The sequence below is a fragment of the Cyprinus carpio genome, chromosome A9 (assembly GCF_018340385.1).
Source record: "Cyprinus carpio isolate SPL01 chromosome A9, ASM1834038v1, whole genome shotgun sequence".
In the NCBI taxonomy this organism is placed as follows: domain Eukaryota; kingdom Metazoa; phylum Chordata; class Actinopteri; order Cypriniformes; family Cyprinidae; genus Cyprinus; species Cyprinus carpio.
The window spans coordinates 8018341-8032509 of record NC_056580.1 but is presented as its reverse complement, the minus strand read 5'-3'; the positions used below and the strand labels follow the sequence as shown (position 1 = coordinate 8032509).

Sequence of the window (14169 nt, the reverse complement as noted above, 5' to 3'; positions counted from 1 at the left end):
GAACAAATGATCTAACTACAAGCAAAAGCACAGATAAATACAAATAAATATACAAATAAAATAAACAGTGCTTTTCAGGTTTTTTGGTAAGTCTAACATTTGTTTTTTAGGAACAGAAATTGAATAAAGTAATCAAATGTAAAATAACACTGCATATGTGACAAATTAAAGAGTAATTCTTATTCAAGTTACAAAATGTATTCAAACAAAAGCAGTGAATGATTCTTGTTTTTTGTTTGATTAACATTAAAAAAGTAGTGTCACTTTAAGATCCAGTACCCTGATGTTGTACATTCAGCCGACTATGTCTGCTAGGATACTCACCAAGACAGGCATGTTGACAATTTTTGTGTGAAGTGTCTATTCAAGCACAAGACTTGAAAGGGAAATCAATATTTGCATGCTGAGACCTGAGACCTGAACGCAGGTTTGTCAACACCCGGGTGCTGATGACGGCATAAATGACTGGTCATATTCCAGTATACGGCACTCGCGTTGAACAAAGTTTACAAAGAATGACTGGTTTGTCCACATTTTTGTGTTCATCGCTGTTGTTGAAATGTATTTGGAAGCCAGAATGTGTATCTATCGACAGAAACATACATTAGCTGAACTCTTTCTGTTTTACATGTTACTTAAAAAAAAAAAAAGGCCAGGTGCGTTGTCAGATTTAAGTTGAACCGTGGGTGGAGAATGTATGGTTCGATTTTTTTTAATTTTTTTTTTTTTTTTACAGACAACCATTTACTGTTCACCATTTACTGTTGTCCCAAATGTGTGCATGTGTGTGTGTGTGTGTGTGTGTTGTGTGTGTGTGTGTGTGTGTGTGTGTGTGTTACAGAAGCCTCAGGGTGTGCTGTGTATCATTGATGAGGAGAGTCAGTCCCTCAGGCCATGTGAAGTCAACCTTTATAAGAGACTGCAGATACTGCTGGATTCCTCCGGTACAGACGCCGTCTCACTCACAACCAAGGATGGCAACGGGAACCCCCCACCCAAAGACCAGGGGCCATCATTTACCATCACTCACTACGCCGGCAAGGTGGTTTACGGGAAACTGCGAGTTCACACATGCACATGCTGAGTTCATGGTCATGTGCTCAACCAGAGCCTCACACACAAACACAAGCCCACAGTCACACACTTCCAAGAAGCCCTCCAGAGAGTCAACACGCTATGTCATGCTGAGAGTGAGGGCTATTCTTAGCGCTGAACTCATGTGTGTTTGTGTGTCCTCTATTGCAGGTGACCTATGACCTGACCGGCTCACTGGACAAGAACAAGGATGTTCTTCCCCAAAACATCTTGTTTGTTATGAAAAGTAAGGATTGGGAGTTTTGTGTTCTAGTCATAACCTCTATATGGTCAAAAAAACTCACCATGGTAACTGTAGCTCCCATCAAAACAGCTTAGGTGCTATAGTAGGGTTGTGACAGAGAGGAAACTTTCCCACCGGTTAATGGACGTGTGGGGAGGGTTAGTTCTCTGGAGTTTTCCCTCTTTCCCTCGCTTTTCTTCGCTTTTAAATAGCTTGTAAATGCCCGTGCACATTTTACTTTAACTTTTGAATTAGCTGCAATTCAGCATCAATTGCTTGAATGGACAACAACAAAACAGTACAACGACAAACTCACTTATATTAAATGTAGAATTTTTATTAACAAAACAAAACAAAAAAATACACCATGTTAGAGGCCTAATATAAAATAACAAATAACTTACACAAAGTTTAGTTATTAAAAACTGAAAAATCAGCAAACACTGTGGAACCAAGTAAATAAGAAACAGACCTGTTATAAGCAAAAACAAATAAGAAAGCTAGGAAGCACGGCATACAACCTTGATGTAAAATGAAATCAATTACAAAAAAAATTAAATAAAGTACAAATCAGCAAGCACTATAACCAGATAAATAAGAAACAAATGTAAAAAAATCCAAAATCACTTTAGATAAACATTAAAAGTCAACAGCCTTTTCAAAATCCAAAATATTGCCAACCAGGCACTTTTGCATTTAATTTTTAAACTAAATCTTCTTCCACCTTCTTGTAATTCTCACCTCACTCTTCTTGGTTTAAGGCTAGATGGCTACGGCATGCGCATATTAATATTGCGTAGTTTTTGTCACACTGAACAACAGTAATTACTGTATTTGCATTATTGTAAGGGGTAGGTTTAGGATTGGGAAAGGTATAGACATTAATAAACCACAGTCTAATAGGTAGCAAAATAAATCTATTGTTACTTTCCGGCCCTAGCTTGTATCCCTTCTAGCCACAGCCCTACAATTTTAAAATAACTGTTTTTCTATTTTAACATATTTTAAAATGCAGTTCATCCTTCCTTCTGAATTTTCAGCAGGTATTAAGGCCTGTTCACAACCAAGGACGATAACTATAAAGTAGTGGTGGGACCGTTATCGGCGGCGTTAACGTGCGTGCTGCGTTAACGTGAAACTCTTATCTGGGGCGATAAAAAAAAAAAAATATCGCCGTTAATCTATTCTCAAAGTTGGGTTGGGAGCTGGGTCTATACTACGCAAGCTATGATGACTTTCACCGTGATAATTTAGCGCGGATGTGTACCTAGACGAATTGCACTGTAGGGGGCGAGAACGAGTCTTCGAACCTGTGTGTATGCCTACTGTGAAATTACCAAGCTTCCCAAAAAAACCTCAACAAGACTCACGCCTGTTTCACACATACTCCGTCTGCAGTGCGTATGCAGTCCGTGTGTGTGGTGCAGAAGCAGCACGGACTCATTGTGCTTTCACACAGGATGCGTTTGCAGTCCGCTACTGATCCGCGGCTGTTTAGTCCACAAACACAACATTTGTTTTATTATTCTATATTTCAAACCATGTTTAAAAAAAAAAAAAAAATTGTGCCTCTTATCACAGAACAGTAACAATATTTCATAATAGCCCTTTTCACACTGCACGTCGGACCCGGCAAATTGCCAGAACATTGCCGGGTCGGCTTCTGTGTGAAAGCAAACACGTCCCGGGATTGATTCCGGGATTGATCCCGGGTTGGGGACCTAGTTACATTGCCGGGTTCAGTCCCGGAACGAGCGCTGTGTGAACAAAAGCCAGATCTAATGCCGTGTCGTAGTGATGACGCGCGTAATCGCGCGACTCTTTTAGCGTGTTTTGAAGGCAGATCAACGTTCGCGACGAAACAAATATGTGCAAACTGTAATGAAGCAGAGATCAGTTAGTTCCTCACTTTCCGCGCTGAAGCTGAGATCGTTCACACCAGCTTCAGTGAAAAGTTAACGTGCCTAGCGTTTTTTCGACTCGTACATTACACGTCACACCACCCTGATATCACGTGTCTTCACGGGACCTTTACGGGTTGTGTGTGTGAACGCACGCACATATTCCGGGTAATCACTTGCAGTGTGAAAGTGCAAAATCTAGTGACCCAGGTACAAATGCCGGGACACATTACCTGTGTATTTACCGGAATCGCAGTGTGAAAGGGGCTAATCATAGACATTACTTTAAACTTAATAAATATAAGCAACATATTATTCATGCATTTGACTTCTAGGTTTGCTGCTCAAGCAAGCGGCAAAACATTTAAACACAACAATTAGCCTACTTTTCTTGTTGGGATATCGCAAATATTTAAAATTAAAGCACCACTGACAGAAACAGTCGACTCTCGTGCCTTTTGCATTTAAATCTTTATTAGAAGCAATTGCACGGTTCTTAATGAACTTAGTTTTTCTGCTTCCATAAAAGTGCATAGGCCTATTACCGCAAACAATGCGCCGTCATTTTAATCGCTGCACTGCTGCAGACGCACCGCTCCTGGAACGCACTGACGGACCGCAACCGCGTGAACGCTGGAATCCGTTAACATGGGTGCGTAAAAAAAAAAAAAGTGCAACGCATACGCACTGCAGACGGAGTATGTGTGAAACAGGCGTAAGGTTGTTTGCAACTTGTGCAATGCGGAATTAATTTACTGTAGGAGTTCTTCCAGTCTCAAGTACCACCTAAACGCAAAGCATCCCTTTGCTAATGCGGAAGATGCCGGGCCAAGCAATGTAGCGCAGGGGAAGAGTCGTCGTCAAACTACTATGTTTGAGTGCAGCACAGCTCTATCAGTACTAACAAGTACATCTTATTGAACATAATTTGAATGCCTTGGGCAGAAGTCAAATGAGCCATTTTAATCTAGATTAATCTAGATTAATTCCAAGATTACAGTGAGATTAATCTAGATTAAAAAAAATAATTTATGCCCACCACTACTATAAAGATAACTATAAAGATATAGTTCTAAAAATCATCCACACCACAACTATAACGATAAAGACAAAGAAAAAGATATTGTTGGAATCACTTTCAAGATGATTTTTTTTTTCCAGCTGATGAACGATAAAAAAAAGACAGCAAATCAGATTCCATCCTGCTGTAACGAGCTTGAGAATTTAAAGCGGCAGACGAGCGTGCACTTAGAATAAACAGACGATATTGTCCACTAGTGTGGACACTAATATTGTTATCTTTATAGTTATCATTCTTGGTGTGAACGGGGCTTTACTCCAGTCTTTAGTGTCACAAACAGTTGTGCTGCTTAATATTTTGTAGAAACCATGATACATTTTATTTCAGCACTCTTTGATGAATAGAAATGTGAAAACAGCATTTATTTGAAATATAAATCTTTTGTAACAATCTAAATATCTTCTCTGTCACATTTGATCAACTTAATGCATCCTCGATTAATAAAAATATTAATTTCTTTAAAACAAATCTATAAAAATCTTACTGACTACTAATGCTCCACGTTAAAGTTCTGTTAAACATAGTTTAGTGTAATTACAAATGGATTATTTTACCGTTCGTGCTGAACTTATTAGTGGATAGATTGCACAACATTCTAGACTGTTTAAAATCAGTAGTGAGTCAAATCTTTTGTGCGCTTCATGTTAAGAAAGTTGTATGTAAGACAAAAAAAGTGTAGCGTTCAAAATAATTTACTTACTGTTGCTACTTAGCTAGTTACTCCTCAATGTTGTGGACGTGTGAACTGTGATCTTAACATTTGGACCTGCTGCAGTGCATTTCGTGTAAGTTTTAGCATTCTCCCTCACTCTATACACCTCCTCCTCTCCCCATGTTTAGCAGGTCAGAGGTCAACATGAGGTAGAGCATGTGCTCACATAGAGATTTGAATGGGGTGCTGTTATGTTGTTTGTGGGGGATGGTGAAAATGAGGGGAGACGATTAGCTCTGGTGCCTGGCATAATTAAGCTCCAAACATGTATTGCCTTGTGTTTATTTTCTCTCTCCATCTCTCTCTTCCCCCCCTGAGCAGCAAGTGAGAACGTGCTCATCCATCAAATGTTCCAGTGTAAGCTGACTCAGACGGGCTCATTGGTTCCCCACCACCAGCGACTGAAGCTCCACGGGCCCAAAGGCACTTTGCTTAACAAGAGCAATACACTAAATCCTGCAAGAGACGCCAAGAAATATGTGGAACTGAACAAGGTACCTAAATACAATAGTGGAATCTTCACAGCCTATTGGCACCAATTTCATTTTAACCTAATTATTTTTAAAGTGTTATTATATCTAAAATATTTGGTAACACTTTAGAATAGGGAGCACATATTCACTATTAACTAAGAGTTTTCCCTGAACAAACTCCTAAGTTGCTGCTTAGTAATAGTTAGTAAGGTAGTTGTTTAGTTTAGGTATGGGGTGGATTATGGGATATAAATTATGGTCATGCAGAATAAGACATTATTATGTGCTTTATAAGTACTAATAAACAGCAAATATGCTAATAAGCATTTTAATAATTTTTTATCATAAAAGTATTATTATTTATATTTAAATAACCTTTTCATATATATATATATATATATATATATATATATATATATATATATATATATTAAAATACACAATTTTATAATAATATAAAAAATTGCTTTAAATTCTAATAAAAATAAAACATTTCATATAATATTTATATATTTATTTGTTTTCTTTTTATTGTGACACTGAAACCTTCACAGCCTAATGAAATCAATCTAATTTTTTAAACACATTTATGTACTAATTGTATATTTATGTATTTGTTTGTGTACTTTTTTTCGTGACTACATATTTTTATTTTTTTATTGTAACTAAAACAACAATGATTTATTGAGAGAGTGGAGAAAAGTCAGCTCTGGATTTGATGTGAATTGCTTGACTTTAAAAAAATATATATATATATTCTTGTCATATTCAACAATAGAAATATCCAGTACTTTTTAATGCATGGTTTTGGTCACGCACATGGGCTTCCTCAGTCCACTGTGACGTAGATGTCTGTACTCAGTGTGGCTTCACAGTCCTCTATAAACGCATACAGTGACGATTATACACCACATGACTCTGCCGCAAACATGACCGGAGCTGCCAGAACAAACTGTGGCTTTTCACAAGCTGTAGTATTTTTAGCTTATCGAGTCTACGTTGGGAAGTGACCTAAATTAGACACCGTTACCCTAAAATACATTCTGTCCATTGATCAGCTTTCCACAGCCAGATATCCCATTCAGAGAAAACACAAGGCTTTAACAGACTGCGTCACACCAAGCACAAACACACACGTATGCGTCACACAGCTCTATCTCTGCTGCGTTTCTCAATCACCCTCCTCCCTTTTCTACTCTCAGTCTGTGTTTCTCTCCTACTCCGTTTGTATTTCAATGATGTGCAATTTCATTTTCACCGTTTCTTTTTCCACTCTCTCTCTGTCACAGATCTGAGATGACTTCTAGTGTAAATCTCACAAAAACACATCAGCTGAGGATCCAGAATTCATCTAAATGTTTAGTAAAATGTTTAAAATAATTCTAAGTGTGTATTTATATTTGTGTGTGTGTATATATTAAAATAGTGATTATTTTTTATTGGCTCCCCATTTTATTGTTAAAGCAAAGTGTTTAAATACATCGTACAACTATCAGATTAAGGACCAAAAAGAATTAAAATATTTGTGTGAATAGCTGTGAATAGCAACTTTGCATGTGTTTCATCCAATCATATTGCATTGTACGGAGCCCTCTACATAGAGAAAAAAAGAAGACACTGCAAACGTGGCCAAGAATTAGGAATTTGTTTCAATAACTTAATATGTTCCTTTGTTTAATTCCCTTATGAATTTATGGCCAAGTTTTATTAATTTAGTCCCTTGTTATAGGTCAGTCGTGGTCATGTTGTACTAATTTGCTATCTTGTTTTAGTTCAGTTTACCTAAAGGAAACAAATTAGTACAACATGGCCATGATTGACTTAAAATGCGGGAAACAAATTAATAAAACATGGCCATGAATTAATAAGTCGTGGGGGAAAAAAAATCTTAATTGATGGCCACAATGTATTTATTTTAGCTTTTTTTTTTTTTTTTTTCACCATGTTATGTGCAGAGCTCTGCAGTGTTGCTGTTTTGAATCTTTTTTTTTGTCAACAGTTATAATTCAGCACAACTATTTTTACACTGAATAATTTGTTAAAAATAATATTTTGCATCCATTAAGTTACATAATGAGATGAAGATGAATTCACTGGGTTATTGGAAAATATGGAAAATATATCACTATATAGTTCTGTAATATATAAGATAATTTAAGTTGAATTTCCATCATGCATAAATCTGTTGCGATCAGTGCAAATGGTCATAATGATTCAAAATAATCCTTCGTTTTTTTTTTTACGCAAAATATAATTTTATTTATTTATTATGATTCTGATGTTAAATATTACTGATACTGTAAATGTTCTTGAGATTCACCCTTGACTTTTATAAGTCACATTTGACTATCACTTCCATTCTTTCTTTCCTTCTTCTGTTCCTTTCTCTGTCTTTTAATCATATATGTCATCTCTCCTTTCCTCCTCTTCTGTCAATATTCAGGTCAGTGCTGTGGTGTGTGTGTGTGTGTGTGTGTGTGTTGTGTGTGTGAGGAGAGAGAGAGAGAGAGAGAGAGAGAGAGAGAGAGAGAGGAGAGGGTTGGCTCAGTCTTATGTAAGACACCCAGTACATGAGCCCCTGGTTATCCACATACCCTGGTTTTACCCTCTTACATAAGCAGTAGTTCAGTTCTCATAGAGTGACTGGGACAGTAATATGAAGTAACATGATGAGATCCTGCTGTGGCTTGAAACAGAAAAGCACAAATGAGTGGTTTGTTTGGTTTGGTTTGCCCTTTGATGAGAGAAATTGGATGAAAAAGTTGCACCAGATTTTATTTTTCTTTTCTTTTGTTGTGTGTCCTGAAAATGAGTAGATTTGGTGTGGTTGCGGTGTTTTCTGGGAATCAGGGCTCCCCGAAGGGATTTTGATTTAAAGCAGCAGTTTGCTGTGAAATCTAATCATTTTCTATTCCTGCTGAGTAGCTAAATTAGTGAGCCGTGTCATCAGTGTCTGGTATTTTTTTCCCCACCAGAAAAGCTGTTTGACTAAGAAAAAACAAATTGTCCCCCCTTTTTACACTGCACAGTTTGAACTACTTTTGTTTTTAAAAAACAACATATATTACATTTAATTGCTTCCATATGACATTAGGGGAGAAGAAAAAATATTCTAAAACCAGCTATGCATTCAAGTGATTAAAAGTGAAGTAAAGACATTTAAATATGGGTCAAATATGAGATCCCATTGAAATTGTGTTTAAGTATTTGATTTTTTTTTTTTTGAATGTATATTAATTGAAGGTTGGGTGAAAGACGAGATGTTCGTATAAAATGTGAAAAATAATGTTCTATCATTATTTAGCATAACAGATATAGTTATGTAAAAATGCAACAGCACTTATTCTGGCCTGTTCTTATGCTGTTCTACTGAACTTTCTATTCATGAAAGAAACCTGACAAAAGCAGAGAATGTAAGCTGTATGAGTCAAAAGAATCAAGACTCAGACACACCATCATAGGTGAACTATCATTAAATCGTCACCTCAATCTAGAGTGACTTACTGTGCGTTATTTTCCAGAACAGACTCCCTCCAGGGGTTAAAAGTGCACAATGATCATATAGCCAAACTGTGATGTCTGTAAACTTTCCATTTTTTCCTGAGTCACCTTTAGTTCAAATTAAATGAGTGCTTTTGAAGTAGTGACCTAGATCCAATAGACCAGTGGTTCTCAATTCTAGTCCTCGCACACTACTGCTCTGCACATTTTGCATATATCTCTTATCACTTCAGACGTTTGCCCTTACCTTGGCAATACAATCCCCATTGGCTTTTTTTTTGTTTGGTTTTCCTCGACAGACTGATATACTGTTTTAACACACACACACTACACACACACACACATTCACACACACACACAACAAGATTCCACCCAATCAGCTTATCTTTGTAAAATTTGCACAGCTTCTTAAATAACGAACATCAGTCAATCAAGAATTATATTGTGATATCACGATAATTAAGCATTATTTAATGATAGAACTAGTGATTAGAACTAAAACTTCGTAACCATGTATGAATGCATTTTTGTCATTTTAACTCAACTTGAATAGTAAATATATTATTAAACAATACTACTACTATTCTATACTACTACTACTACTACTACTATTATCTGCTGGGTTCCATGAATATTAATCATGTTGTCAGCGTTCGCTCAAGCTGATTTGCTGAAATCAAAAACAGGGACGGTAATAGATGAGCGCCAGCCAAGGAGATTGCTGTTTTGCGCACTAGCTCCGCCCAGTCCTACTGGAGAAACCGGCATATCTTCTGCTTATTCTTAAAAGCTGAATAATTCTAATTGAATTCCGTTATTTTGACAGAAAAAAAATATAACCAAGAATAACATTTACATGTAGCGTGTTGATTGAGCGTGGTATGTAAGATTGTCACTCTGTCTCTTTGCATGTGTGTGAAACAGTGCTCCCAGCAAATCAACAGTGAGTCGTGCGCCTTCACACTAGAGTTTACGGTGTGCCAAATACAGGTGCACTGCACATCCATTGAGTACATCCAAATAGTACAGATCGCTTGACGGAGAGCAAAACTCTCAAGCGCTCAGTCAGGGGTTTATAGAGTGAAAATATATCTGTGCTCAACTTGTAATGAGCCTCTATCTCACATACTGGAGAGTAAAATCTAAGAATTTATTAGCCAGTGGCTAATATTAGACGTTATTTAGTCACCCAGAGTAAGATATGCGAGTGATTTACTCGCAATGTAGAGGGTTATTTCCACCAATGGCTTGAATACGGTCCATGTAGAGATTCAAGTTCAGGGTGTACTGTCTCAGGATTATCAGGATGGCCTGTGCTGCTTTGTATTATAATCTGATGACAAAGGAAACAGATAGACACAGTCAACCTTTAACAGAAATATTGTCTGTATTTCCCTTTCAGGTGAAAATACAGAAATCTGGGTGGTATATTACTGTGTGTTTGTGTTTGTTTGCGCTTGCATGTTCATTCATAGCTCCTGTACAACTCTGTTGCCATGCCAATATCATCTTAAAAGGGCATGAAGATGAATAGTCACATCTAGGCACATCTCCTCCTTCCCCTCTTTAGTCCTGATATATAGAAGCCTCAACAAACACTGAAAGTCATTCTTAAAACCCATGTATTTTTGCCATTGTGTTAGCAAAATATGAAAGTAAGTGGCATTTTAAAGAAAGAACACAAGCACCGCTTTAAGCAAAACATTTTACAAAAGTTCTTTAATTATTAAGCAAAATAGATGATACAACAAAAATATCTAGATGATGAACACATTAGCATTGTGTTGTGTTTTTTTTTTTTAGCTCCAATTTCAATGGATCATATTATATGAACCATAAAATGTATTTCAATATAGGCCTAAATTCAATTAGCATTTTATTAGTTTAAATGTATTATTTATTTTTTTTTTGATGCTTTACAGGGTTGTAACGAGAGATGCTGAAGTTTGGTTAGAATCCCTGTGCAGAAGTTTATTTATTAAATGGGGTCATGACATGGGTTTTTTTATTTTATTATTATGGTCCCCTAGGTGCAATTATTAGTATATAGTTTTTTTTTTTAAAAAACTTTTTAAATGTAGTGATTATGACATTGTCCCACCCTGTTTCTATCCTTTGATTTGCAAACAGGGTGTTTTTTGGGTTGAGAGTTCAGTAGTTAACGCCCCCACTGTTTATAATTGGCTAACGACGTGCGATGGATCAATTATTAACACCCCCAGCCAGGAAACATTGCTTGATAAATCTGTTAGTGGTCGGTGATTCCATGTATGTCCGCGTTTTTCATTGAAGCTCTTATCGTTGAAGCCTAAGGCCGTTTTAAGCGTTTTTATGCCCAAGAGGCATAAGGAAAGAATTCGAAGAGAGAAGAGTACTACTTGCCATGCCGGCGAATTGGCTTACTTTACCGCGTTTAGAAAGAGGGAGAAATTTGAAGAGAAGAGTGCATGCGCGAACGCACACACGGTTTACGCTTACTTTAAGCGAATGAGAAGACATGCATACTCTCTGAGCCGTTACGTGCGGATACCTCTGAGAGAGCCAGTGAGAAAATTCTTACAACGGGTGGAGCAACGTGGGGGAATCGCTTGAAGCGCGCGCGCGGCAGAAGCGATTCCGCCGCTCGCACCTTATATTAATTTACTCTTGTACAATAATGCGCTCTCGACATTTGACAGGGAAATAATCACATGCCAGTACTGCGTGTGGCATTGTAATTTTCCTGGTACACAGACCCACTCGCTGGACGTCGAGCTGAACACCTGTGTGCGCGCGGCGCGACAACGATACGAAATGGAGCGAGTTGTCTTGTGCTGGACGGCGGTCAGATATGCCAAATGGTTTGAACGTCACTTCGCAGCCGTGAAGTCACTTTCTTACCATGATCCAGAACGAGCTGTTTTTAGAGCTTGAATGGCTGTTTATATTGGGGACGGGACGTCTTAAGCTATGAAACTTGCAGGACGTTTTAATGGTACAAAAGACCTCTTACTATTCCAAAAATCCAAGATGTCGATAAACAGGCAGGGGGTCAAAACAAAACAACAGAGAAGCAAGCTGATCGTTCATCATACACAGGGACAATGGCAGAGACAATGATGGAGAGGTAGGCAGTGAGTCCAAACATAAACATCAGTCCAATCAGGTGTCAGAACAAAAGGGCAGAGTACAAATACCAAGAAGTCAAGAAGTCAGGCAGGATAATACACAGGTAAGCAATCAGGAACAGTAGAGGAATAACGCTTGGTAAGGCAGATGAACTGGCAATACTTCACGAATAGCACATGAACAGGTCTGAGTTTATATGGAGGTCAAACAGGAAGTGGAAGCAGAGGGAGTGGAGCATGGTCAGTACTCGGGCGAGGGCTCCCTCGGCTGGTTTGGTGTTACAGAACGCCCTCCTCTAGGAGCGACTCCTGGAGCTTGACGTGGACATCCCCATGGTCTTCGATGCTGTGCGGTCGGGTTGTCGCTCGATGAAACTCTTCAATGAGTGATGGATCCAGAATGTCCCAGTCAGCAACCCATGACCTCTCCTCAGGTCCATAGCCCTCCCAGTCCACCAGATACTGGAGCTGACCTCCTCTTCGTCTCAAGTCCAGTAACACATTCACCCTATATGCTGGAGTTCCATCAAGGTCCAGTGGTAGTGGTGGTTCTGGGGCTTCATGGCCAGGGTCAGCTCCCAGGTGGACGGGTTTGAGGAGGGACACATGGAAAGAGGGAGAGATACGATCTTGAAATCTTGAAAGGGCCAACATACCTGGGACTGAGCTTCCTGCTTGGTAGCCGCAACTTGATGTCTTTCATGGAGAGCCAGACCCGTTGTCCTAGTTGGTAGGGAGGGTGTGGGTGAAGTTGTCGGTTGGCCTGGAATTCCTGTGTTCTCACAGCTCGCTGGAGATGAACATGAGCACTGTCCCACACCCTCTCACTACGTTGAATCCAGTCATCTAATGCAGGAACCGAGGAGGGTTCGCCAGACCACGGGAACAGAGGTGGTTGGAATCCTAGGATGCACTGGAAGGGGGTTAGACCTGTAGAGGAGTGAGTCAGGGAGTTTTGTGCGTATTCTGCCCATGGCAAGAACTCAGACCATCTGTGCTGTTTCCCAGCTGCAGTAGCTTCGGAGATATCTTCCTATTTCCTGGTTGAGTCATTCGACTTGTCCGTTGGCTTGTGGGTGATAGCCTGACATTAAACTGTTTTGTTGTTGTGCTTCTCTGAGTTCTTCCGTGATATCCCAGGAGACTGGGGCTAGGATGATAGACCTGGGTAGGATGTGACCGGAGATGTGATGCTCTGTGGAGAGGTCATATTGGCGAGAAAGAGTGTCTGCTTTTCCATTCTTGCTGCCAGGCCGATAGGTCACTGTAAAATTGAAGCGTGTAAAGAATAGTGCCCAACGGGCTTGCTGGGGGGTTTAGGACGTTTAGCACTCTTTATATATTCAAGATTCTTGTGGTCTGTTATCACCTAAAAGGGATGAAGAGCTCCCTAAAGCCAGTGACGCCATTCTTCAATAGCTGCTTTCATGGAGAGTAGTTACTTGTTTCAAACATCATAATGGCATTCAGTGGAGGTTAGTTTTCTGGAGAAGAAAGCACATGGATACAATTTACTTGGTTGTCCTCGTCTCGGAGAGAGTATAGCGCCAATGCCACAGTCTGAGCTGATGTGGTAACCCAGGAAGGAAGTTTGAGTAACATGGAACTCATTTTTCTGCCTTGACATATAATTAGTTCTTTAAGAGTCGAGAAAGGACTGTCCTGACATGTGACGTGTGCTCGTGTTCGGTCTTTGAAAAGATGAGGATATTGTCCTCGCGTATCTGCGATGTATGCAACCACAAATTTATTTAGCAGGTCTCGTTTATGAACGATTGGAATACAGCAGGAGAGTTTGCAAGTCCATATGGCATACCTGATATTCATAGTGCCCCCTAGTGGTGAGAAAAGCTGTTTTCCATTCATCCCCTTCTTTGATCCTGATAAGATTATATGCACTTCGGAGATCGAGTTTGGTGTAGATCTTGGCTTCTCTGAGTTGTTCTAGTGCTGAAGGTACTACCGGAAGGGGATAGCGGAACTTGACGGTAATGTTATTCAGTCCTCTAGAATCAATACAAAACTTTAGTCCACCATCATTTTTCTCCACAAAGAAGAATCCTGCAGCTGCTGGGG

General features: G+C 39.0%; 1 protein-coding gene across 1 annotated transcript in view; it reads left to right on the top strand.

The window, feature by feature from the left end:
* Positions 1–14169, top strand: part of LOC109088153 (unconventional myosin-XVI-like) — a 116270-nt gene that overhangs the window by 81827 nt on the left and 20274 nt on the right. Inside the window, 3 exon segments of the mRNA XM_042763079.1 lie at positions 842–1042; positions 1246–1321; positions 5334–5506. Of these exon segments, the coding sequence (XP_042619013.1) occupies positions 842–1042; positions 1246–1321; positions 5334–5506 (450 nt within the window).